Source organism: Pleurodeles waltl, chromosome 6 (assembly GCF_031143425.1).
Source record: "Pleurodeles waltl isolate 20211129_DDA chromosome 6, aPleWal1.hap1.20221129, whole genome shotgun sequence".
Taxonomy (NCBI): domain Eukaryota; kingdom Metazoa; phylum Chordata; class Amphibia; order Caudata; family Salamandridae; genus Pleurodeles; species Pleurodeles waltl.
This window is the reverse complement of record NC_090445.1, coordinates 545,608,320-545,635,412: the sequence shown is the minus strand read 5'-3', so window position 1 is coordinate 545,635,412 and position 27,093 is coordinate 545,608,320. Positions and strand designations below refer to the sequence as shown.

Genomic DNA, 27,093 nt, shown 5'->3' with positions numbered 1-27,093 from the left:
CCGACTCCGCAGGACCCAAAGACACTCCGGCAGAGTAGGACTGTCCAAATATGAGGTGCACGGCCCTATAAAACTATCGGAGGTGGGCAGGGGTCGCTCCAGCTCCCTGAAACTCGGGAAGTTGTGAAATCGACCCAGATGCTGGCTCCAAGGACAGAGGCCTGAAATGATGATGCTCCTGTTCCCTTGTCGTGTTAGCCAACAGACAGGGTGAAATATAAAAACGCTTGTTCTTTTTTGACTTTCTTTTTGTGCCTCAACTTACCCATCCGTCCCAAGGACGGGACGGGATGATGAGAAATGGGGGCTCCCAGACCATTCTCTGGACCTTACTCTCAACAGAGATCAGGAGCGACGTGAAGCTGAGCACCAGGGCGCAATGAGCTTTAGGAAACCCTCCATCAAAGCTTTCCAATTCATGGTTTGGCACTCGGAAAGTCGTAGTTGCGCTCCATACACCACAAGCACACGAGATGGCGATCTGTCCTGCTTGATGACAGGATCCGCGGGTCTTGAACCCAGTCTTGCGTGACAACATCCTCGGCGCAGCAGGAGTGTAGACACTCAAAAATCTTAAAGTGACTGAGGGGTAGCTCTTTTTCAGATCTGTGCTGGCTGGCACAGAAAGAAAAGAACTGATGTCAGCATGCCCGGTGGCGCCTATATAGGTCCTGTGTTGTCATATCCGGGGCGCGTAACACCAAAGATGGATGCGGAGCCGACCGACACCACCTGACGACACACACGGGTACTGCTCGAGAGAAATCTCTGGATTCAGACTAACGCCTGGGGGAAATTGTAAGGTAAGGAATCTGCAACTAGAAGTCTCTATCAGATTATAAATGACAGCAGTTAAAAACAGTACTGTCAAAATGTGCAGGTGAGGAGTTCCTTTTCAACTACAGACTTTTTCCCATTTTGTCTGCTGAAGTCTTTAATTGATTTCAACAGGCAGAGAGACAGAATACAAGAGAGTGGAGAGTAACAAAAGGGACTGGTCTTGGAAACACATAAGTTCATGAAACTGAGCTGAGTAATGCAGTTGAGATGTACAGGAGGATCCTAAGAGGAACAATTAAACTGGAATTGTGCTAGCGAATGGACAGAAGTGAATTTTGCAAATGGATTATACATATACAATTAAACAAAATTGTTACAACAAAAAAGTACTGTTAAAATTAAATAAACGTGCAGTAATGACAGTCAATAATTTTGGAGGTGAGAAAACAGGCCTGACAAAGTACACATTAACCAGAGTAGAGAAAATTAACCCATTTTATTGATGCATTGCAATGGCTCTACATTTTGCCATAGGATATAGAAAATACATAAAATACAAGCTACTTTGTAAAACCAAAGACAAACATTGAATCCAAAGATAAAGTATGTTTTCACAATGGACCCTCTTCCCATATAGTTAGTATTCGATTTTAAATATCTTTCATTCTTTTTTTGTTAAATTGATTATTTTACACACCCCTTAAGTACATTTTGTAATACAAACACCGATCAGTAATCCCCAGAAACTACCTGTTTAAAACTGCATGTAAAAATAAAAGCACAACCATAAAAATAAAAAGGTTAGTTTTCACACAGTAAGTAGCATATCAAATAACATTTATTAAACTAAGGAGTTCATTGCAATATTAATGATTTCAAGCTGAAACAGAATACTAACATTACATATAATGTACTGCTTGCTACACGTAGTGATATACATTTCAAGCTGAATCTGAAATCACACATTATATAAGGATTAGCAACAAACAACAACATAGACATGCGGCACCATTCATGACACTAAAAACAAATAAGGGCAGAACTGTACGAATCAATTGCTTCCTAATTAAATTAAGGGTTTTGGTTGATTTATTTTTTATCTAACTGGTGGGTACTCTGAGCATTCCTGTAAGTCATAGGTGGCAGTTTAATCACATACTGAAATCTGCCTTATGCTGCTTTGAGTGACTGTCATTTTATTTAAAAGAACTGAAAATCACAAATTAAAACACACAGATTCATGATAGGGAAACACGCAAATGCGGACAGTAAAGCCAACAAAAAAATAGTTTATCATTTTTGTTATTGCCGCATCATGGAACAGGATATTACATTTGAGGGGCCTAAAGTGTTCGGCTATAAATTAAGATCTTATTGCCCAGCACATTCACAGTGGTAATCACAGTGCACAATCAGTATAGGATGTCTTTTCAGGTAAGGCTAAAACAACATCCTGCAGTTCTGACCTTCAATTACCACTGTGTGAGGAGGATCACCCTTTAAAAATAAAACAGAAGGTAACTTACTACCATGCACCAAACTATGCAGCATTTATTGTTGCAACTATCATGTACCAAATGTTCCAAGACAAGTGGTAGTAGACTACAAGATCAATTGACTGTGTGGCTAGAATTGAAACTTTTGTGACCTCAGATAATTCTAGTAAGAAAGGTAAACTTTAGGGAACCACTATCCAGTTATTAAAGAAACACAAGTGACCCATTCAGAAAATTTTATCCTCTTTTGGACAGGCTTACTTAAGGATCAAAGGTCCTTAATTTTCTTAGGAACATCCAGCACCGTGTTGATCAAAGATTAAGAAAAGTAAGTATCTGTTGAAAGTCTACATCAATTATACGAGTAGAAAATAAATAGTCTCCAAAATTTGCCTAGCTTTTGAGCAGAAAGATGATACACACGCATCTTTTCAATTACAAATGAAGGAAGAAAACCACAACAAAAATCTCAAAAAAATATATGTTAAGTTTTCTGTCCCAAGCTGAATGCTTTACTGCAACCTATCAGACAGATGTATTCACCAAAGATGTACAATTGGGAAGAGGTGGACCTTGATTAACTGAACAGAGTGATTTTGAACAGGTACAAAATATTAATAACAAGACCTGGTAGGATACACAGTAAAGTTAACACCCAGTTATTGCTTAGCATGCTGGCTAGGGGTCAAATGGCCCAAGTACTAAAAGCAGGTTTTGCTGAAGAGAACATTTCTCCTGTTAACTTAGTGAAAAACTATTTTAAAAGGTTTTTTCACAGCTGTACTGCTTACCTGGGATTCTAACTACTAATTGCCATGGAAATTAGCAGACATTGACAATTACTACGTTTCTCTCCAAACCACAGTAAAGAACATACTCCAATATCAATGGATAATGAACACAAGGCCAGACGGAAACATTTAGGAAGGTAAAGGTCCAATAACTTTATAATATGAAAATGAATAGATAAGCCACAAAAAGTAACAGGAGAAAAAACAATTCCTATATTAAACCTTGTGTTGGCCAGAACAGATTTTTCTGCCTGCACATTTTCAAAAATATATCTTAAAGGAACCATTAAGGTTTTTGAAAAAGATCATTAGGATAAAATAGAGACAAATTTGACAGAAGTACACAGAGCAAAAATATACAAAAATTGCTTGACAGCTTCTCATTTGTTTAATGTTCCCACAAATTCAAGTAAAAGGTCAGATACTAAATTGATGATTTGTGTTCAACAGAAACACATTTTCACTAACCTAGAATAAAAAAAAAATGAATTTGGAAAGAAGCACATTATTAACTGGATGAAATAATCCAGAACAGGAAACTAACACAAATAATTTAGACTGCAGTTGTGCATATCAATGCTAATATTAAAAATAAAAAATAAATGCCACCAAAACAAAATGCACCAGCTATTCAAACAATTGCTTACTCCTTCAATTAACTACTGCACCCAAAAGCCTGAAAGAACGCTTAAATTCCTACATCGTTAAAGCATGATAATATCAGAAATGTAGCTGATGATAACTTGCATGAAACTGAACACGCTGCATGATACAATCTAGAACAACATACAGGTGGAGGAGTATAGAGAAGAGAATGGATTGTTCCGGTCATAATACGTTTTTACTCTTGGAACTATCACTATCAGCATCCACACAAACTATCCAAAGACAACTATTTCTACCGGTATTGCCAAGTTACAAGGGTCATGGTAAACAATGTAAAATACTGGTGGATCAATCCATGAATCTAAGTACATTTGAAAAAAAAAATAGCAGTCACCAACATCCGTTTCCTTATAGATCTACCACCAAAGTTTAAAAAAATTGTCAGCTCACATTAAAAAAAGGAATTCTGGCTAATTTGTTTAATGGGACAATGTGAGTCATCCTACAAATATTGAACTGGGCATTCTTTGGTATAAATATCCCCACCACTTAATCTGCAATATGTTATTTAACAAAAATGTCTTAAAATACAAGGGGGAACATAAGCATGCATGCACAAAATGGATCTAAAAAAAAAAACGTAGGTACTTAAACAATCACTTCTGAAATCAATTAAGTTTGCAATGCTTTGGATAAACTTGTAAAGCATTGCTCCAATTATCTAACAGTATATGTGCCATTTTAAGGGGAAAAAAAACTATGTTTGCAAAAGCTAACTGTGAACAAAAATGTAGCTTTTTGTGTTGGGATTAAAAGTGAGAACAAATTATCTATGCAACATACTGCCTTTTTAATTGCAATGATATACGTATATTTTTAATATATATTTATATGTATGCTTTGTGAATTGAGTCTATTATAAAGGGGCTTGCTGGTCCATTGTAAGGCAAGCTCACTGTAAACTCTAAGAACACTACACTAGCATTTAAGGCACTACAATAAGGGACATACATCAAACAAATCATCATACATTCCTGTGCAAAACAAATCAGAAGTTACCCTTTCAGATCATATGAAAACGAGTCTTGTCCATTTTATGACTCCACTTTTCACATCAGTGCTACAGTGATAAAGATCTAACAACTGCATTATTTCACAAACCTTCTAACAAACTTATTTTGGTTTAAAAATATGGTGGATATATCAATTCCATCCCCAGAAACAATTAGGAACTAGTCAAACAAAGTACAGAGGTTCAAGTATAGTCACTACAACAGTTTGATTACAAAGAACAAAGGTTTAGGGTTAAAAGGAATTGTTACTTGTTACATTTATTACTGGTCGATATGTACATATTTCATTATGTAAAATATTAAAACACGACTTTACAAAACTTCTAAAATAGTTTGATATTCAGTAATAAATGTGAAAATGGATTTGTGTTTGCATTTCCTGCATGCACTGTAAACTTCAAATGTATATTTTAGGCTTTTTTGTCTGCCATTTTTAGTACTGGGAGTCTTCACCTCAGTAGCAGCTGGAATAGCCTTAAATAAGTACACAACTGAAGTTTAAGGCTGCACGCAAACATTTTTATCAGTTCAGTTTCTTGCAAGTTTCGGAATCCCCATACATGCCAAGGAGTGAAGGAAACAGAAGGGTCCTGTGTTTTTACAAAAGAGGAATCTTATTTCAAGAAACCCTGATTTAGTAAAAGCAGTCAATTGCCTAAAATACAAGACCAAAGGAAGTACGTACACTCGTTTTGTGCATGTATACATTATCTTCGGAATTAAATGGATTTAAAAAAAAAATCTGATCACCTTTGGAACAAACCACACCATTGCCGTCTAATGGTCACAATCACAAATTTACCTTTGACGTCAATTTCTAATTCCAAGGCCATTCTGAAGTCACATTTAATTAACATCATGATTACTGGTTTAGGAAAATGTATTGGTAAACTTGGTCTACTGAGATTCCAGGAACTATACACTGATGAGCATGCTTCTGGTGCACTCTAACTCAAGCAATTTCGACAATTGGATGTACATTTGGAAGCAATGTAATGGCCGATCCTAAAAGAGTATTCTACACTTCAGTACATCAATTTAACAGCTGGTGCATAATTAACTTAGTATTCTAGTTTTGGTGAAGGATAATACTTTAAAACATGACTAACAGCTCCAGACCTGCTTTGAAAAGATGGTAGCTAGTATAAGCAGCATTGTTTTAAACGATGAATCCACACCTATATTTTTATGTACTTACAATTTACCAAGAGTTGTGTTTCTACGGATTATTTGCTAGAAATGGGTTCTGCTGTTCTGTGCTACTGCATATTTCACAATCATGACGCAGTACCACCACCAAAGCTAACTGTGAGCTACTTCCCTATCAACCATATTTGCATTTAGGAAGTAACAAGAGTAAATGTGGAAAACAGCACTTCTCACAATGGGATATAAGACTACAGAGTGCAAGTCATATTAGCTTTAACAAGGACATATTAAAGACCTTTAGCTACAGATTATATCACACAATCACACCTCCCATTAGTAGTTCTCACTAGCCTGGACAACTTGCTCTTTCTTGTGTGTTCAACAGCAGACAGGTGAAATGTCAATTTGGACTGTTAACATACTGACAAAATAATTTCTAAAAAGAATGCAATTTGCTTTGTGAAATGATTATACACACGCACGACCCAACTGTTTCCGTTCTTTTAAGATGACACTAACAGTAAAAACCTTGAGCGGAATAGAGGATATAATGGTACTAATGTGAAAAAAATTGTTGCTCAATAACAATGAAAACATCTGACAAAATGCTAATAATTTTGCAAAAGATTCTAAAAATTTTTTTTTAAATGGCCTTTTTTAACAGAAAAAGCAACTCATCTATTTTACCAAGGTGAATAGAAAAGTTAAAATAATCGTTAGAAGAAACTAAACCTATAAAACACAAACTGAGTGTCAGCTAAATATGCAATGTAATAAACAGCAGTGATCTTTTGGAGATGCCCAATTTCGGGCAAGGTCAAAAAATGATGCAGATCTTTGCTATGGAATCGGAAAAGCTAAAAAATAAAATAAAAAAAAACAACAACAAATAGTAGCTTAAAATCATCTACAATAAGTATTAAAACAATACTAAAAACTAACAGGGACTAAAACCTTATAAACAATGCTTAATCTATATAATCAATAGCTTCATTCTGAATCTCCATATGGCGGGTGAGGGTGATGTGTGTGTTTCTGGACGATAAAATCAGACACTGAAATCATATACAAAGTAGAGAACCTCACTTTGTGAGATTATAGATGCAGTACATACGTTGCAATGAGTCCTTAAAGTCATCACTTTTTTGTTGCTGCACGCGGACCTGCTACAAAATGTCTTACAAACTAAAAGGAGTGAGCACCTGAAACTTCTGCCAGTCACACGACTCCAATAACTACAAATACGAATATTGATTGATGTTTGTTGGACTCAAAGGGTATCCAGTGTAGATTGCTGATCCTCGTGAAGCACCAATATAGGATTGGGTTGCAAACTGGTGTGCATACTGCGCAGGAGCAACATTTGCTGATGTAAGCAGGCTCGGCCCGACACTGACAGGGACTTGGTGCACAAGAGTACTGGGGTGGGCATATGTTGCATGCCTAGAAGATCCCTGAGGGGAAAACAGATGTGCAATAGACGTCGTAGACCCCAGTGTTGCAGCTGTGGTGGGTGCGTAGGTATACATGTGAGGCTGGCTTGCAAGATGTGTAGCTGCAGTGGCCGCAAGGTGGGAATGTACACTTGAATGCATTTGTCCACTGTGCTGGAAAGCGAAAGGCGCCTGAGAAATTGTTGATGGAAGAGGTGCAACATAAGCTTGTTGTCTACGTGGGCCAGGATTCATGCTTCTCTCCTGTGAGGCCATCACTGCAGGCTGCTGGCTCTAGGAGATGCAAAAAGGAAAATTAGCAATGAAGTGGGCAAAAACATGGTATCAGCTGTTTTAAATGCTTAGCATTTTAACATTCAGAACAAGTATTGCATTCTACATCACGCAGCAGTTTGTTTACACACCGAAGGTGCCGAAATAAAGCTGTCAAGAAAAACCATCAGCCAGCGCATCTTTTTTTATATCCATTTCAATATAGCTTCTACGGTGCCATATGGCCACCTTGGAATGCTGAAAAAGTCAAAGGTACAGAGGGAAGCAGGTGCAGAGATCATTTAGTGGTAAGAATGAGCATGTTAAGTCGTCCAGAATTCACTGCCAAAGCAAACGGGGTGCGTCATGAGCACTTTCCAAACTTCTTACGGCAAGCTTTAATAAGGAAGTCTAAGACATAAGGCTGCAAAGGGAGAAGCACTGCAGGCTGGTCAACAAGTTTTGGAAAGGCGAGGGTGAGAGCCTCGTTGAACAGGAATGAAGTAGTATGGTGAAGCGTGGGCCACAATACCACTGATACATTAGTTATCTAACACAAGTTTAAAGTTGATACTATATTTAGTCTACCACTAGTCTGGGGATTTCATAGCCCGAAGAAGGTAGAAAAAAAAACATCAGACTGAAGGGCTATCACAATTATTCACTTCACAAACTCCGACAGTCAAACCTAAGGAGGTCGCTCCTGTGGACTGTTGAGGATAATGAAATTCTATAGATGCAGAATCGGTCACTAATGTTTCTGGGTGGCCCTTGCAGAGAGCATGACATAAAAGGATGTTGGTTGCAGACTGGCATGAGAGATGATGAGTGAAGTGCACTAAGTTAGGAGACCTGTTCTAAACTTGGAGCAGAGGCGCTCCTGCGTTTAGGTGTGACCTGTAGTGAACATCAGAAAATATGCATTTAGACAGCCAAACTTCAGGTTACTTATAACACAATAGTTATGAAGAATGAATTCAGGATGATTGGGCATCACAGTTACTCTTGCAAGTAGAACGCTTAGTCATTTTGAATGAGACTGTGATTCCTCTAATACGAGATTTATTGAAGAAAGGGACAAATAAGGGTGGAGGCAGCCAAGAGCAAAAAAAAACGAAGCAACGGTAGGTTTGGTACTGAAGGAAGCAGGGACCTGGTCTATAAATAGCACAATTAACCATACGCACTGCTTTGAACCTGACTTATCTAGCCGCAGGCAACCAGTGTGAAGAACAAAATACAGCTGAAGTGTGTGACCTGATATTCTAGTTTAAAAAGAAAAAAAGGGTTACATCAGCCACACACAGAGCTGGACACACCCTGGACAGTATTTTGTCTTGCCATGATAGCTGCACCTTTCTGGAGAATGTGGTCCTTGACTGGTCAGATCATCTGCTTACATTTAATGTGGCGGGCAGAAAGGCCCCCACCCACATCCCTCCGCCCCCCCAAGTTAGTTAGACAATGGGGCAACATTGAGGAGCAGAAATTTACAACTGTATGAACGAGATTAATAAATGGATGAGCCATAATTGGCTCAAAATGAACAGAGAAAAAAATTATTTTTTTTATTTTTTGGGTCCAACAGCTCTTTATGGAATTCCCGCTGGTGGCCGCAATCTGGCGGTGACCTGCCAGCACCCATTCCAATGGCAAGAAACCTAGGAATCATATTTGACAACGCCTCATCTTAGGAACAACAGATGAACCAGACCATTAAAACATGTTACTGGACGATCAAAAACCTCCAGAAAATTCTCCCCCACCTACAGAAAGATCTCAGAATTGTGGTGATCCTGGCTCTAGTTATCTCCAAAATGGACTATTGCAATGCTTTGATGTTGAACAACAACAAAGGGTCTCTTCACAAACTGCAACTGATTCAGAACACCGCAGCCTGACTCGTACTGAATCTTCCGCACTCAGCTTTAGCCAGCGGGCAGTTTGAGGCAGCTGCACTGGTTATTGGTAGAGAAGCACATTATTTTCAAAGCTCTCTGCCCGACACATAAGGCGCTCCATTTCTAAGGGTCCAAATACACCTGTACCTCTCTGCAATGGCATGCGCCTAGCCACCTGCTTAGATCGTCCTGTTGCCATCTGGTCTCAGTACCCAGAAGCCGGAAGTCTAAATGGGGGGGGAATAGAGCCTTTTCAGTGGCAGAAGCCACACTCTGGAACACCCTCCCGCTTTATATCAGGAAGGTGGAGACTTTTATGCCTTTCCAGAAGCTGCTAAAAACTTGGTTCTTTTCCATCAAATTATAACTGTCTTCCCAGCATGTCTCTTCTTCTCCCCTGTCTTTCTTCACACTCACTTGCACTATTCTTTGCATAGCGCTTCGATGCTACAGCCAAAATGCGCTTTACAAATACAAAATACAAATAGAAATAGTTTAATAGTTGACTTGCAGCTGCACCCTAGATTCCTTGTAGCTTCCAAATCATAGTGGGAATGCTCCAAGTTACATTCTACTGGCAACGTCTAGATGGGAAAGTATGAAGTTTAAAGAAGCTTGACAGGAATATGGAAATAAGTGTCCTGCAAGTTCAAAGCTACCATCCAGGCTCCTGGTTCCAGGGCAAATAGGACCGAGCCAGAGTGAGCATTTAGAACTTCTCCTTCCTGAGGAAGAGATTAAAGGACCGGAGGCAGAGGATGAGGCGGAGGCCCTTGTGCTTTTTGGGCACCAGAAAGTAGTGTGAATAACAAACATGACCTCCTTCTGGCACAGGGACCCTCGATGGCTCCCTTGGCCACGAAAACGGTAACCTCCTCGTGAAGAAGTGTCAGGTGATTCTCCGTCATCCGATCATAGGATGGTGGCATGGATAAAGGGGTAGTTGTGAAGGGGAGACAGTAGACCCTTCTGACTATATGCAAAATCCACCTGATGAGATGGTGTTCCAGCGGGACAGGTGATGGCGAATCCTGCCACTACTGGTCCCTGATGGGGAATTGTAGGAAGCTGGCCTGGTGTGTGGTGGGTACCTAAGGTACTTACACCTTATACCAGGTCCAGGTATCTCCTCTTAATGAAGTGTAGGCAGTGTCTAGAAGCCAGGCTCTCTAGAGGTAGCTGTGGATGAGCAGCCAAGGCTTATCTAGGAGACACGCAAAGCTCATGCAATACCACTGTAGTCACACAGCACTTACACACATGAAAGAAAACAGTCAGTCGTACAAAAATAAAGGTACTTTCTTTTTGGAACAAATCACCACAAAATACTAGACAGGTAACCCTTAGGAGATAAGTAATATACTAAATATATACACTAATAATCAGAAACAGGCATAGAAAAGGTGAGAAAACAGTACAAATAGCAATAACAAATAGTGACCCTAGGGGGAGCAGAAATCATATACTAAATAAATGGAATGCAAACACCCCCACCTAGGTAAGTAAAATGTGTAGAGGGGAGCTGGGAGTACTAGGAAACCACAAAGTTCAGTAACATACTACACCCCATCTCCCCCCCCCACCTAGTGACCAGGAATGCAGGAGTAAAACACTGGATTTTCCCTCAAACCACCCAAAAGGAGGAAAATAAGAAAAAGAAGATACCCAGGGAAGCCTGCAGGAAAACCAGCGGTGGATTCCTGAAGAAAGAAGTCCTGTGGAAAGAGGAGACCAAATTCAAGAGTCACAGTGGAGACCAGGAGGAACTACCCACCCAGCTGGGGATGCTGGAGTTGGTTGATGGTGATGAAGAACAGGTCAACACTGCAGTCCTGGAGCCAGTAAAGAGTTCCTGATGGATGCAGATGAAGCCCAACGCTGGAAGGAAGATTGCATATGGGTGTTGGTGCAGGAATTCCACCAGCAAGCCTTGGCAAAGGCAACCTCACGGGTAGTGGAATAGAGATGCTGCCATGGACCGGTAAGGCCCAGGAGGACTCAACCCAGGAGGGGGAGTCACAGTGAACCCTCAGCATGTGGAGCACAGGCAGCACACACACAGGCAGCCACAGGACAGGGATACAGGAGTCGCAGAAGAAGCCCACGCAGCACTACAAAAGAGGATCCCACGTTACAGGAGAACCACGCAGGAGGCTTACTTTGCAGGATGGAGTGCTGGGGGCTGGAGCTACACGTCGCCTGAAGATCCCTTGGAGAAGATGCAAATAAGCCTTGGCAGGTCCAAGAGACGCGGTCTGCGGGGTACTGTCCTGCGTGGGAAGGCAAAGGCTTACCTCCACCAAAGATGGACAGCTGGCAGAGAGGACCAAGAGGACCGCTCCAGACCACCACCCGTGATACAGGATCCACGTAGCTCAGCAGGAGAGGGGATCCACACAGCCGGTCGTCGCTTGTTGTAGGTGCCTGTGGTTGCAGGGGAGTGACTCCTTCACTCCAAGGGAGATTCCTTCTTCTTGTGCAGACTAAAGAGTTGCAGTCTTCTGAGGATGTACAGCCAGGGAAATATTGCAAAGCTGGCAGAAGACATGGAAACAAAGTTGCAGAAGACTCGTCTTCGTTGTAGAGGGTCCAGTCGCGGTTCTAGTGTCCAGAAGTCGAAGCAGAGGTTGCAGAGGAGTCCTGCTGGAATCTTTCAAGCCGAATCTGAGGACCCACTCAAGAGAGAGACCCTAAATAGCCCTGAAAGGGGGGTTTGGTCACTTAACCAGGCAAGCACCTTTCAGGAGGGGGCTTTGACATCACGTGCCTGGCCACTCAGATGCTCCCAGAGTTCCCTGCCAACCTTGGAAACAAGACGGAGGAACCCAGGGACCCTCTGGAGGAGCTGTGGGCACCAACCCTGGGGTGGTGATGGCCAGGGGAGTGGTCCAGTTTTGCGCCAGAGAAGGGACTGGGGATCCCTGAACCGGTGTGGACTGGTTTATGCACAGAGGGCACCAAATGTGCCCTTCAAAGCAAACCAGTGGCTTGGAAAGGCTACCCACTCCCAAGCCAGTCACACAAAATTCCAAAGGGAGAGGGTGTTACTGTCCTCTCCCAAAGGAAATCCTTTGTTCTGCCTTCTTGGGCTTGATGAGATCAAGCAGCAGGAGGGCAGAAACTTGTCTGAGGGGAGGCAGCAGTGGGCTGCCCAAAAAACCCTGTAAGACTGAAGGTAGCAATGCAGGGGTCCTCCAAGGAGCCCCCAGAGTGCATGGAATCATACTTTCAATACTTGCAACAGTATTGGGGTATGATTCCGACATGTTTGATACCAAACATGCCCAGGTTCGGAGTTACCATTATGTAGCTGGACATAGGTAGTGACTTATGTCCAGTACACACGTAAGATGGCGTCCCCGCACTCACAAACGCCAGGAAAATTGATTTGGAGTTTCTGGGGGCACCTCTGCTAGTGCAGGGGTGCCCTCACAAACAGGTACCTGAACCCTGCCCTTTGGGTGGAGATAGCCTACCCTAGGGGTGACTTATAGTGACCTGTAGTGAAAACAGGGGAATGCACCCGTTTCACGCAGGCTGCAATGGCAGGCCTGCAGAACCCTTTGCATGGGCTCCCTATGGGTTGCAGAATAACTGCTGCAGCCCACAGGGATCCCCTGGGACCCCAATTGTAGGAAGTTGGCTCTGAATACTATCTCAAATTAAGAGATAGGGTGAACAGAGTCCAAGGGTTCCCCTTAGAAGTAAGATAGTGGCAAAATTAGATAATTCTAATGCTCTATTTTGTGGTAGTGTGCTCGAGCAGTAGGCTTATAAGAGGGTAGTGTTAAGCATTTGAGGTACACACACAGGCAATAAATGAGGAACACACACTCAAAGACTTAACTCCAGGCCAATCGTTTTAATATAGAAAAATATCTTTTGTTAACTTATTTTTAGAACCACAAGTTCAAGATTTGAAGTAAATACATAAAATGCAAGGTACTTCACACAGGGAAGTTAGGAACTTTGAATTAGAGCAGTAACACACAGTTTTAGTTAAAATGGCAATAAGCTATTTTAAAAGTGGACAGTGCAAAAATCAAAAGTTCCTGGGGGAGGTAAGTAATGGTTAGTTTTTCAGATAAGTAAGGCATTTACAAGTTCAAGGTGGGAGGACAAGTAGGCAGACAAATCACACCCTCAGCGGCGCAGGGGCGGCCAGGTGCTGTGTGCAAAGCAGGCGTCGGGTTTATGATAGAAATCAATGGAGGGACCCGGGGGTAACTCCAGTGGTACAGGCCGGGCACAGGGGGGCTTCTCGGGCCAGCCACTGACTGGGCAAGGCAGATGGTCGCCTGGTGGTCACTCCTACCCTGAAGTTCGGTTCCTTCTGGTCCTGGGGGCTGCGGGTGCCATGCTTGGTCCAGGCGTCAGGTTCCTTGTTACAGGCAGTCGCGGTCAGGGGATCCTCTGGATTTTCTTTGCATGCGTCGCTAAAGGGGTTCAGGGGGGTCGTTTCGGGTTACTCACAAGGTCGCAGTCACCTGGGAGGCCTCCCTGTAGTGTTGGTTCTCTTGAGTTCGAGCTGGGGCGTCGGGTGCAGAGTGTGAAGTCTCACGCTTCCGGCGGGAAGAGCGAGTTCCTTGAAAGTTGTTAGAAAGTTGCAAAAATTTTGCTGTAGGTGAACAGTGCCGCTGTTCTCTGGAGTTTCTTAGCCCTTCGTATTTCAGGGCAGTCCTCTGAGGCTTCAGAGGTCGCTGGTCCCTGTCGGATGCTTCGCTGTGCGGTTTTCTTTGAGTCAGGAGAGCAGTAGTTGTCTCCTTTGTCTCACCAGGGCTTTCAGGTCAGCAGTCCTTCTCCTTTCAGGTTGCAGGAATCCGATTTCCTGGGTTCTGTGGTGGCCCTAAATACTAGATTTAGGGGTGTGTTTAGGTCAGGAGGGCAGTAGCCTATGGCTACTGTCCTGGAGGGTGGCTACATCCTCTTTGTTCCTCCTCCCTGAGGGGAGGGGGGGCACATCCCTAATCCTATTGGGGGAGTCCTCCAATCTCAAGATGGAGGATTTCTAAAGTTAGGCGTCACCTCAGCTCAGGACACCTTAGGGGCTGTCCTGACTGGTGGGTGACTCCTCCTTGTTTTTCCCATTATCTCCTCCAGCCTTGCCAGCAAAAGTGGGGGCAGTGGCCGAAGGGGCGGGCATCTTCACTAGCTGGGATGCCCTGGGGTGCTGTAACAAAAGGCATGAGCCTTTGAGGCTCACCGCCAGGTGTTACAGTTCCTGCAGGGGCAGGTGAGAAGCACCTCCACCCAGTACAGGCTTTGTTCCTGGCCACAGAGTGACAAAGGCACTCTCCCCATGTGGCCAGCAACTCGTCTGGTTGTGGCAGGCTGGCAGAAACTGGTCAGCCTAGCACTAGGAGTCGTACTGGTATTCAGGGGATCGCTAAGATGCCCTCTGGGTGCATTTTACAATAAATTCCACATTGGCATCAGTGTGCATTTATTGTGCTAAGAAGTTTGATACCAAACTCCCCAGATTTCAGTGTAGCCATTATGGGACTGTGGAGTTCGTATTTGACAAACTGTCAGACCATATACTCTTTATGGCTACCCTGCACTTACAATGTCTAAGGTTTTGCTTATGCACATATGCCCTCACCTGTGGTATAGTGCACCCTGCCTAAGGGCTGTAAGGCCTGCTAGAGGGGTGACTTATCTATGCCATAGGCAGTGTGAGGTTGGCATGGCACTCCCTAGGGTAGGGCCATGTCGACTTAGTTGTTTCCTCCCCACCAGCACACATAAGCTGTGAGGCAGTGTGCATGTGCTGAGTGAGGGGTCCCCAGGGTGGCATAATACATGCTGCTGCACTTAAAAACCTTCCCTGGCACCAGGGCCCTTGGTACCATTTACATGGACTTATCTGGGTGCCAGGGCTGTGCCAATTGTGGAAGCAAAGGTACAGTTTAGGGAAAGAACACTGGTGCTGGGGCCTGGTTAGCAGGGTCCCAGCACACTTTCAAACATAACTGGCATCAGCAGAAGGCAAAAAGTCAGGTGGTAACCATGGCAAGGAGGCATTTCCTTACACCAATGCCCTGAGTATCTAGGTACCATATTCTAGGGACTTGTATGGGGAGGACTAGTATGCCAAGTGTGGGAAGAAAAAGGTAAAATTTAGAAGAGAAAGCAAAACTACTGGGGTCTTGGTTAGCGGGAACCCAGTAGACAGTCAAGCATACTGACAACAGGAAGAAAATGGGAGTAACCATGCCAAGAAAGAGGGTTCTTTCCTACATAACCCCCCTCAACGAAGAACAAGAAGGCTAACCTTGCCCAGATGAGTCTACATTGTCTAAGTGGAAATATCTAGAGAATCCATCTCCATTGGATTGGTTACTCCCAGGTCTTTGTTCCACTGTATAGTCCATTCACTTTAGGGATATGGACCACCTCAACAATTTGGGGGGTTCTCCCATTATCTGTTTGAGCCACTGAATGGGCTTGTGGTCTGTTTGAATAATGAACTGAGTGCCAAACAGGTACAGCCTCAGCTTCGTCAAGGCCCAGACCACAGCAAAGTCCTCCCTTTCTATTGCTGACCAACACCTCTCTCTAGGGGTCAACCGTCTGCTGATAAAGGCAACTGGTTGATCCGGGCTCTCAGTGTTGAGCTGAGAAAGAACTGCCCCACCCCTACCACTGAAGCATCAGTTTGGACAATGAATGTCTTGGCACAGTCAGGGCTTTTTAACACTAGTGCAGAGCACATGGCTTGTTTAAGGTCCTCAAAAGCTTTTTGACAGCTGGCTGTCCATAACACTTTCTTTGGCATCTTTTAAATGCGAAGTCATTAATGGGCTAAAATGGAGCCATAATTCTTGATGAGCCTCCTGTAGTACCCAGTAAGGCCTAGGAAGGCTCTCACCTGGGTCTTTGTGGTAGGGGGAATTTATTCTGAGACAGTCTAGGTCTTTTCCTGCAATGGATGAATCTGGCTTCCACCTTCCAGGTGGCCCAGATATACAACCTTCCCCTGCCCTACCTGACCCTTAGAGGCCTTGACAATGAACCCGGCCTTCTGCAGTGCCTCCAAAACATTCCAGAGGTGGACCAGGTGGTCATCCCAGGTGGAGCTAAATACAGCTATGTCATCAAGATAGGCTGCACTATAGGATTCCAAACTTTGGAGGACTGCATTCGTATTCCCCAGCCTCTGAAAAGTGGCAGTTGCATTTTTCAAACCAAAGGGCATTACAGTAAATTGATATGCCCTCCTATGGTTGAGAACGCAGTTTTTGGTTTTGCATCCTGTGACAATTTGATCTGCTAATATCCTGAAGTCAAGTCAAAGGTGCTTGGATACTTGGCAAATGCCAGTGTAATCTATCAGCTCATCTGCCCTAGGTATTGTGTGAACATCAGTCTCTGTTACTGTGTTGAGCCCTCTATAATATACACAGAAGCTCATCTCCTTCCCATTTTGGGAGTGAGGGTTTGGTACCAGCACTACTGGACTAGCCCAGGGGATGGCAGAGTGGAATCACTCCTAGGTCAAGCATCTTTTGCACTTCAGCTTTGATGCAATCCCTAACATGATCAGGTTGCCTGTAAATGTTACTTTTAAAAGGCAAACAGTCTCCTGTGTCAATGGTGTGCTCACACCATGTTGTCTGACCAGGTATCATAGAAAACAGTTCAGAGAACTGGCCTAAGAGGTTCCTGCAGTCCTCTTTCCGAGGTTTACAAAGGCAGTCTGCTAGGACCACTCCCATCCACTGAGCCATCAGCTGCAGTGGTGGTGAAGAGATCAGGGAGACAGTCACTCTCTTCTTCCTATCCCTCATCAGTTGCCATGAGCAGTGTCAGATCAGCCCTATCATAGTAGGGCTTAAGGCGGTTCACATGAAGCACCTGGAGGGGACTTTTGGGAGTGCCAAGGTCCACCAAATAGGTGGCCTCACCCTTTTTCTACACTTTAATATGGGGACCACTCAATTTGTCTTGGAGTGCCCTGGGAGCCACAGGCTCCAGGCGCCACAATTTCTGTCCTGGCTGGTACACAGTTAGGACAGCCTTCTGATCATGCCACTGCTTTTGCAGTTCTCTGGCTGGCCTTATGTTTTTTAATGGCCTTTTGCATGTACTCATCCTTCCTGGATCTGAGGCCAAGTACATAATCCACAATGTCTTCTTTAGGGGGCTTAAGAAGTTGCCCCCATCCTTCCCATACAAGTGTAAGTGGACCCCCCTAACAGAAGTTCAAAGGGGGTGTAGCCCACTCCCTTCTGAGGAACCTCCCTGTAGGCAAACAGGAGGCATGCAATAGGACATCCCATCTCCTCTTGAGTTTTTCCAGAGTCCCATAATCATGCCTTTGAGAATTTTATTAAACCCCTCAACCAAACCATTGGCCTGTAGGATTCTGCCTGAACACCATTTATCAAGGGCAGCTGACTGTACTTACCCATATTAAGGGGACAGGCAGCAAGGGTGGCAAAATCACTCCCCCACCTGAGACTAAAACATACCTAGTAGTTTCCCTAACTAAGCCAGCCTCCCACCACGCTTCCTAAAGTAAGCCCAGCTACACCCTTGGAATGGCTATTGCTGCCTGACCCACCACTACTGTAGTTAGTAGGGGCACTAGTGGTAGAGTTGGGGGTTGTAGTGGTGGGTGGATTTTTGCTTTTCTTAGGAAAGGACCTGTCTCCCTAACTATGGTCCTTGTTCCTACAGACATAGCACCAAGGCTTTTTTGTTATGGGAAGAGGATTTGGACCCACCCCCAGAGGAATTTTGTGGGCCTGATGAAAACTCTTTAGGTTTTGTTTTGTCTGCACCCTTGTCCTGAGAATTACTTGCTTCATTTTTCTTGTCCTTGTCACCCCAAGGGTGCGCTATTCTGCTCACCCTTGTTCTGACCCACTTATCTGCCTTCTTTCCCAATTCCTGGGGGAGAGGTCAGATCTGAATCTACCAGACAGGCTCCAAAGATAGAAGCCTAGAGTGAAGCCACTCCTTCTCTTGCATTGCGTCATCTAACCGACGGGGTGAAGTCGAAGAACGCTTATGCTTCTTCAATTTCTTTTTGAGCTTACCTGAATGACCCGACAATGTGGAGTGGGACGAGGAGGAGTGGTGATGGCTCCGCGAACGGTCTCAAGACCTTCCTCTCAACCAAGACCGGGAGTGATGCAGAGCTGGACGCCAGGCCATGAGCAGCTTTAGGGACCGCTCCCTCAAAGCCTTCAGGTCCATGGGCTGGCTGTCGGAGCACAACTTCGGGTTGTGGTCGTGCTGCAAGCACCACAAACACATCAGGTGCGGATCTGTCACCGACATCATGTGGTGACAGGAGTCACAGGGCTTGAAGCTGGTCTCACAAGATGACATCTCGACACATCAAAAGTTTTAAAAAAACAAAAAAAAATACGTTGAGAAGAAGTCAAAAGGTCAGTCAAAATACAACTAAGGTTAGGTCTCCCCAGATCTGCGCGTAGGCTAGCGGGGAAAGTAAAGAACTGACGCAGTGCACCGGTTTGGCGCCTTTATATGACCCAGAACATTAAGTCCAGCTTCCACAATGGACGCGGAGTTGACCAATGTCACCTAATAGAGCACAAGGGAACTGCGTGGAAATTCTAAGGTAAGGAATCTGGAACTAGAAGTCTCTATCAGATATGAGTGGTATCCAATGGTGAAAAAAAAAAAAAGTAAAAGATTTACTCTCTTTAACTTCCCTGACACCATAACCAGAGTACATGTGACTGACGATCACTATCTGAATCCACCTCTGCTCCAACCAGTGCAGATGAGCACCAGACCCTGCCTGTCATTAGGTGCCAACACCTATGACAAAGTAATTACTGCCTGCAATTTTACCCAGAACATCCATAAAACACTTCCAGATCAGACAGTAAAACAACATCTAAACTGTTGTGTGTGTCCTGGCAATGGGCTTCAAATAACGTGATCATAAGTAAATTCAATCAGGACACTCGCTGAAAACAGACTTCTAAAAAAAACCAATTTTTAATATTAATGTCCTGACATGATATGGTATGAAAGTGCACAATAAGTGAATATGCTAAATATACATACAGTAAAACAACAAAAACTAGGAACCCGCACCTCACAGTGCATTGGATACTGCAGCCACACTGAAATTACTGACTGTTATGACCTGGAACCATAAAAAAGTTGGTAAGAGAAGTGAATATCAGAGATATCAGGCAATGTAGTTCTGTTTACCTGGCTGAGGTTTAATGGTTGCATTCCATTCAGCATTCGTTGTGATCGATAGCCCGACTGTGTTCCACAATGACCAGATGATTGTCCATTGACTGATGAAACAGTTTTCGACTTGCTAACACTGCCGAGAATGCCTGTAACATTTCAAAAAGCCACTGTTGAAATCAATGAGTAGTGATGGGATCACTTTCACTCTTCAAAATAATTCACTGTTACCTTTACTTTTCAAAATAATTGGTAGAACGGTTCTCGTTAGTGTGACCACCTCCTTCCAGATCTTTACTAAATCGGTTTCCTGTTCTTATGTAATAAACTAATGCATTGTGGATGCTATATTCTTGCTTTGCTTCCGGTGTTTGGGACTGGCAACAGTGGCCCTAATGACCTGGAGTGAGGTGGACAAGCTGCTACTTGAGAAAATGAAAATTCAATACATTGGATGTATATAGTTTGCGACTACAATTTAGCTTAGTGTGTGGCTAGTTAACTCTGGACAAAGTGTTTTGGAAGTAAATAATATATTTTTTGTACATATTAAAAAATGCATCACAATTAAAACGAATTAAATGCTTTAAAATTCGGTATATATCTGCATCTGCAAATATTCTATAACAGCAACATTTCAATCACACTTCCTTAAGGCAACAATAAGCATTATCTAAAAATGTAGTTAATATCCTAATAAATTTACAATCTGTTGTGGAAAATCACTATGCAACAGCCTCTCCTTGGCAGATCTACAATTAATTAAATTAAAAGCTTTTTTCAGATATTTCTTTCGTAGATCTGGTAAACTAGGACATAAAAAATTAAGTGCTCAATCGACTACTCTTTGTAGTTGCACAAGCCCAGGCCTTTGACGTAAAAAGTGTTCCAAGACCTCTCAATCTGAGCTATTGGTATCAACAGGAAGCAAAATCTCATGTATTTTTGCTTGTATCTTGGAATTAAATTAGAGGCTAAATATTCTAGTTTTAATCTAGAATACAACTGTTTTATAATGAGCATATCAATATTTCTGTAGTGTCAGTGAATCCGCAGCTCTTGCGTTCCTCCAAAGAGACTGTCTGATTAACCTCTTTCACTCCATTCGGGGCAAAATTATGAGATCTGCAGATAGTAGTAAATTGTTTTCTACAATTATTTCATTAACAGATGCGGACCTTATTGTAAATCTATTGTATTGTAAATCAAATATCTCAGTGAATCTTTGCTTGGTATTGCACAATCACAGAAGTAATTCAACACTGCTGCTGAACGGCAAACCGTTAATGAAGTCAAAGATAACTCCAACCTCAGTTTTCACTGGGGAATTGATGAATGAAGATTCAATAGAGAGCTGAGCTCTTTTAGATAGATTTTATCCAGATCGCTACTGGAATTTTCAGAACAAACCAATACTCCGCACAGTAAAGTAGGTATTAGTTTTGTTTCCAGCAGCCTTAGAGACCTGAGACCGTGAGGTCTGATGATTTTTTTTTTACTGAGAGGGACACTGTTTGGACATTTGTTTTTAAAATGGAAAGATGACTTATCCAGCGTAGTCTGTTATCAACTGTTAGGCCCAAGTAATGGTATGACGGTACTTCTTCCACAGTGTCACGCTTGTCAGTTTAACATAATTCTCAGCTTTCCCAAAGAACATAACCTTTACTTTTCCTGGGATTAATTTTTAGGTCATTTTCAATGTTAAATTATTGTAAATTCTGTAACTGTGATTGGAGTCCTGATGAGGTTGATGAAAATAAGATAACCTCATCAGCATATGCCAAGCAACTAAATGGTTAACCTCCTAGCTTTGGTGCCAATCCCTCTAAAGCGTTTAAAAGTTTTGATAAGTCTGCAATGTACAGTGAAAAGAGTAGTGGTGCTAAAATGCATCCCTGTTTCAATCCATTGGATGTAGTTGTCTTTCGAGAGAAGACACTTTCGTCAGCTTAAACCATAGTTACGTTTTAACAGACAGATATTAAAAAATGCAAGATAGTGGGACTGATTCCATTAATACAAAATTTCTCCTGGAGTTTTAGTCAATTAACTTTATTGAACGCCTATGAATAATCAATATAACAAGTGTATATACACTGAGGTTTAATTTTAAGATGCTGTCCACGAATAATTTTAGTGTAATGATATTATCAACGGTTGAACATCCTTGCCTGAATTCAGATTGCTCCACGGGCATTAGCTGAAAATCAGACATCCATCCTAATAAGCTTGCCATAAGCTTTCTTTCCTTCAGCGTCCAACAAAGGAATAAGAAGATCATTACATGGGTTCTGCTTTAATCACTTTTTATGCACTGGGTGCATAACAGCCCCTTGCCTGCAGGTAGATTTTCTGATTCCAAAATCTTCATAAACAAAGTAACTCATTCCAGAGCAGAAGGTCTGCTTTAATCACATCAACTGGTATGCCTTTCGGACCTGCAGCTCTTGAACAGCAAAATATTCTTACTAACGCCTTTATTTCTTCTTTAGTTATCCAAAGGTCAGTGTTATAACTTGGTGGCTCAAAGAAAGTGGAACTGCAACACACAGAGATTATCGATGTGCTTATTCTATTGATCATGAGGTACACAGAAATCGTTTGAAGGTTTAGTAAAGTTGGTGACCAGTCCAACAAAAGTCCAAAATAATCTCAAGATGCAGGATTTGATAGAGTGGTGCAATTTTGTCCAGGCCAGAACCTGAGATCTCTACGTAGCTCCTGAATTTCATGTTGAAACCGTCGCTTTTCACAAGGTCTCTAAATCTAGATCTCAGATTCTTTAATATTCCTCTTAATACTTTCCGATGATTTCTTTTTGCTAAAATTGTTAGATGGTCCTTATTTTTGGGAACAGCCCATGCACCCCTAGTTATATTCAAATAAATAACATAAATCATAGTGTATAACAAATTATCTGAAAGGTTAATCCAGCTAATAGATGGTTTAGAAAAATAACCACTTATAAAGCTTTGTTTAATTAATTATATCAATAAGTGAATAAAACAAGCATTCCACTTAATTGATCTTAGATTGGTGAGTTACAAATAAAATCTAGAAACCCATCATATGCCTCCTGAAATGATAATTAAAAGCCAAAGTTATCTGCTGTGGATTATGATCACTTTCTTATCTTGGGATCATCTGATAATCTTGACATAGAGAAAAGGAGCTGCAATCTAGAAGAGTAAAAATAATAATAGTTTCTAACTTTCAAAATGAAGTTTGCCAGTTGGTCTGACAAATCTTTTTTAAACATGAAGTCCTAGATCTAAAATAAGTTCACACATTGCATGACTTTTTGGTCTTGGGATTTCCAACAGTTTCTCATAACTGATTCTGGAATATTCTAGACTGAATAAATTCAAAATATTACTATTGTGGACTAATGTTGCCAACCCACTCAATGGGCAGCCGAAAGGGTTCACAATCACCTAAATTTCATGTGTTGTTAAGTTTGGTATGTAAAGAGGTTTTATTGATGAGGTTTTCTAAAAACAGATTACTTGATATTGGTTTAAAAATGCTGTTAAATCCTTACCGCAAAAATGTAAATGCTTTTCGATCACTGCAATATTCCAGGAACAAATTAACATCTTCTCAGTAAAATTTGACTCTGAATCTAGGCTAGGAGCAACCTGAAAGATTCAGGTTTTGAGGGAAGTAATGTACTAGCAGGTTAGCAATGGCGACTGTACGCTCTGCCACTGGGACTCTGACAATACTGAGTCCCAGATTTAACTCTCAACAGGACATGAAGGACCTTAAAAGTGGCTTATTTTATTTATGGGTTTATGACGCACAACTCTAATAGATTAATACTTTGACGTTACTAGTTTCGATAATATAATACCCTTCGATATTAACTCAGTCGCTTCTGCCAGTACCTTTTGCATAATTCCATCAGTAGCCCAGATTATTCTTGTGAGCTCATTTTGAGTGCTAATATCTTGGATAAATCAGACACTTTACATGTCTGCTGAACAGCTATTTAGTAATTCTGGGAAATGATGTAGTAGCCTCAAAATATTTTGGTGATTCAAAGTATCATGTAGACCTTGTGAAACGGATTTGGGAATAAAATCCAGGGTGAAGCATCATTAGTCAAAGCTGCGTTGCAGTATGGCCAAATACTGGAAATACACAGCGGTAACAGAAAGTTGCTATCCAGTCCTGTTGCGGCTATATTATTTGTTTCTTTACTTTCACCCACTATTAGTATCTGTTGAGGGCAGCACTGAGAGCTTGAGACTGACTGATTAATGTTTGTACCTATGTTAGAAACTACATCTCATAGGATGTTTGCTAGAGATGAAAAACATCTGTGACAGTCTAGGAATTTTCTAAGGCTAAGTCATTCAAATGGTCTTTATTATTAGGACGATCCGAGGTGAAAATCCCCAGGCATGCTATACTTCCAGCAGCTTTACTACTACTAAAAGTGGGTGTTACACTTAATGATTTCTTTGTTTCGATTCCAGTAGATCCGCTAATCCCAGTAACATTTCCAACTGTGTTAATTCCAGGATTGACAGTTGTACTAGATGCCAAATCCTTATGTCCCACAGCCTTTTCTCTTTGCTCAACTATAGGAAACACAGCTAATTTAGCTCTGCTGCTGATATGGGTGTCTGAGCTTTAATACAATTCACAAAGTTTGAGCCTTTAATTGTTTTAGGCAACATTTGCTAGTGTATGGTCTAAATGCCTTCTCAGTTGGAGATGCTTGATTAATAGTTGAAACTTCCCTACAGTCTGAATTGGTGGTTAGTGACTCAGGCGTATTATCCTTCTCGATTTGCTGATAGCTGGTAAACGGTTGGTTGTTAGGGTTAAAGACATTTGAATGATTAGATTAACATTCAGCCCTGCTGTTCATCACATCACCAATGTATTGTTTGACATTTGAGCTTGACTCTGGTTGTAATTTGGATAATTTGAGTTGTGAAGCATCAAGTTTTTATAATTTGTTAACAGTTGTAATAGATGACTAAATCATCCAGTCTCGTCAGGGTCTGGAGGTAAAATTCCATCATTTCCAGAATTTTTTTATTTTGTAGGATGCTCTCCTGAAGTTACTCACTGTCTGGAGCTAATTTTTTATATGTTTCAACAAAGTTATTTGTTCAGTGCAGCCGACTGACTGACTACCCATTTTGTCAGACATTTTAATCGAAGTTGATGCAACTGCCGGAGGGGTGACTGTCTCAAGAGGATCCTCCTTCAGAACTGAACTTACTGTTTGATTATTTATTTCAATCAGAGAAGAAATAGAAGTATCTGACATGTTAAAAGCTGATTGCTTTAAGTGGGTCATCCTCCAAATTCACCATCTCATATAATAGACTTGAATCATTCAATGTGTTGGAAAATGAATAATCTCCTTCCGGATTATTCCTTGATCAGGAAAATACCCTATTCTGAGGATGATACTGCCTTATCCCAATCCACAGATGCTTCAGATAATTCCAGATGTGGATCAACTCCACAGAGGGATTCAGAGTTAGAAGACCCAAATGAGATTGCAGAATACACATTTTCTGGGATCGTACTATTTAAAGCCGTAGTAACAATTCAGCACTGTGAGGAAGAGACAATGATAGATCCTGTGCCAGGTTCTGCATCAAGCTCTGCCTTCAAGATCCCAGTGGCCAAGGTTAAAAGGTCCATGGTTACAGGTGAGTCGATCAGGATTGCATCATCTGAGCGTATTGAGTAATTTGACTCGTCGTTTGCTCAGGGAGTGACCCCCTTCTGAAAATAGTCCATAATCACAGCTTGTTTCTTTGCATTCCCACCCTGATTGTAAGAACTTAACTTTAAGGAAGTCATTGGGATAGGATAAGTGGGCAAACAGGGAAGTATGTAAAAACTGAAAGCGCAAAAGTTGTAATTACTTTTTCAGAGGGATCCCCTGCTAACATAGGTGCCAGCATTGATGGCTTAGTTGATGATGGCAAAACAGGTGATGTTTTTCCATGCTTCTTCCCTGATATCGTTTGAGATCTAGTTTTCATGATGTATCAGCTCAATGGGAGGTAATCCAAGGCTCAAGGTCGCTACACAGATCCTCCACATCAACACACAGGCACAAGCCCAGTGGCCTACCAGAAACTACAAAATCTGACAACAGTAAGCCTGTGAGGCTGGGAAAAAAGTGATGGAACTACAGGTCCCTACTGCAATGAGTATCACAAATATAACAAGGCCCAAGGACCATGTGGAGGGTTACGTGGGGTCATGTGAGGCAGAGGGGCTTGGGGGGCTTCAGGGGAGCTCACTGAGTGATGCAGGCTGCATTGGGACTTAGCCCTGTCACCTCTGCACCACTCCGGCTCAACCCTATGGTAGCAGCTCTAATGCCGTGACCATGCACACCTCAAACTCACTTACATCTGATCGGAAACTGCCCCTTGCTGACGGCCACTTGATATGGACTTCCTTCTGCCCTTTGAACTGGTGCTGGGAGGAAGTTTGACAGTCTCTTTATGCCCACTTAGGTCCAGGCACCGCTTACCAAAATGCCAAATGCTGAGCATCAGCACCATGCTCCCAGCGGTGCTAATCGTTCCTAACTTAATTTGAGTCAACAGAATTTTGTGTGTTTGGGTTGAAAGAAAGTGTAACGCTCAATTACTCAATTGCCTGTGAGTAATCTATGACCCGATTAATAAAAAAGCAGAGAGGTTTGAATTTCAGTGTTTGTTTTTTTATTTTATTTTAATTCCTAACTCTACCAATTTTAAGCAGACATATGTATAGAGAAAAAACTTGAGGTTCAGGTGAAGTGCTTTGGTTACTAGCACACTGGCTAGACAGGAACAACGGGATACATGCCCCACAGACATTTATATGAACAATACGAGTGAAAACCAACAGTGTTGTGTAAAAGGTAGAATATCAATAGTGTATTGCTGTGTAACAACAATGTGTAAAATCGCCACCTGTGTCCAAGACTAGGGCTATCACTCAAAAAGTTTTCTTTTCAAAAGTTTAACTAAAAAAATGGTGTAGCTTTGGTTATAGCACCTAAACGTGTGTTAAAAATTCTGATATTCAATTAAAGTCTGTACAGCGCTCCGTTGCTTTTGAGTAGATTAACGCAAAAGACATACTGTATAAATTAAAGTACAGTTAAAGTGCAGTTGTGATTATGACAAAGTAAAAAAATACAAAAATGTGCATGTTATAGTTAAGATCGCAATTTGTAACTTGTAGAGCAAGTAAACCACACTTGCAATCAAATGCAATGCTCATTACCTCACACTTAATTAAACAGATTAATTATAAATGTTGTAAATAATCTTTAGATGACATTCATATAATAATGCCCTTAACATTACCAGAGACAACTACGCATGTAATTTGAGGATGTGTTATTTAATCACACTGTACTTTTAGGTGTA

General features: G+C 41.9%; 1 protein-coding gene across 8 annotated transcripts in view; it reads right to left on the bottom strand.

Annotated features, from left to right (window-relative positions):
- Window positions 1-1,261: 1,261 nt before the first annotated feature.
- Window positions 1,262-27,093, bottom strand: part of HIPK1 (homeodomain interacting protein kinase 1) — a 504,680-nt gene continuing 478,848 nt past the window's right edge. For all 8 annotated transcript variants that reach the window (XM_069238726.1, XM_069238723.1, XM_069238721.1 and 5 more), the window contains 2 exons: window positions 19,700-19,833; window positions 1,262-7,622 (listed from right to left, as the gene is read on the bottom strand). In XM_069238726.1, coding sequence (XP_069094827.1) covers window positions 7,131-7,622; window positions 19,700-19,833 — 626 coding nt within the window. In that variant the 3' untranslated portion in view covers window positions 1,262-7,130. The remainder of the gene's footprint in view (window positions 7,623-19,699; window positions 19,834-27,093) is intronic.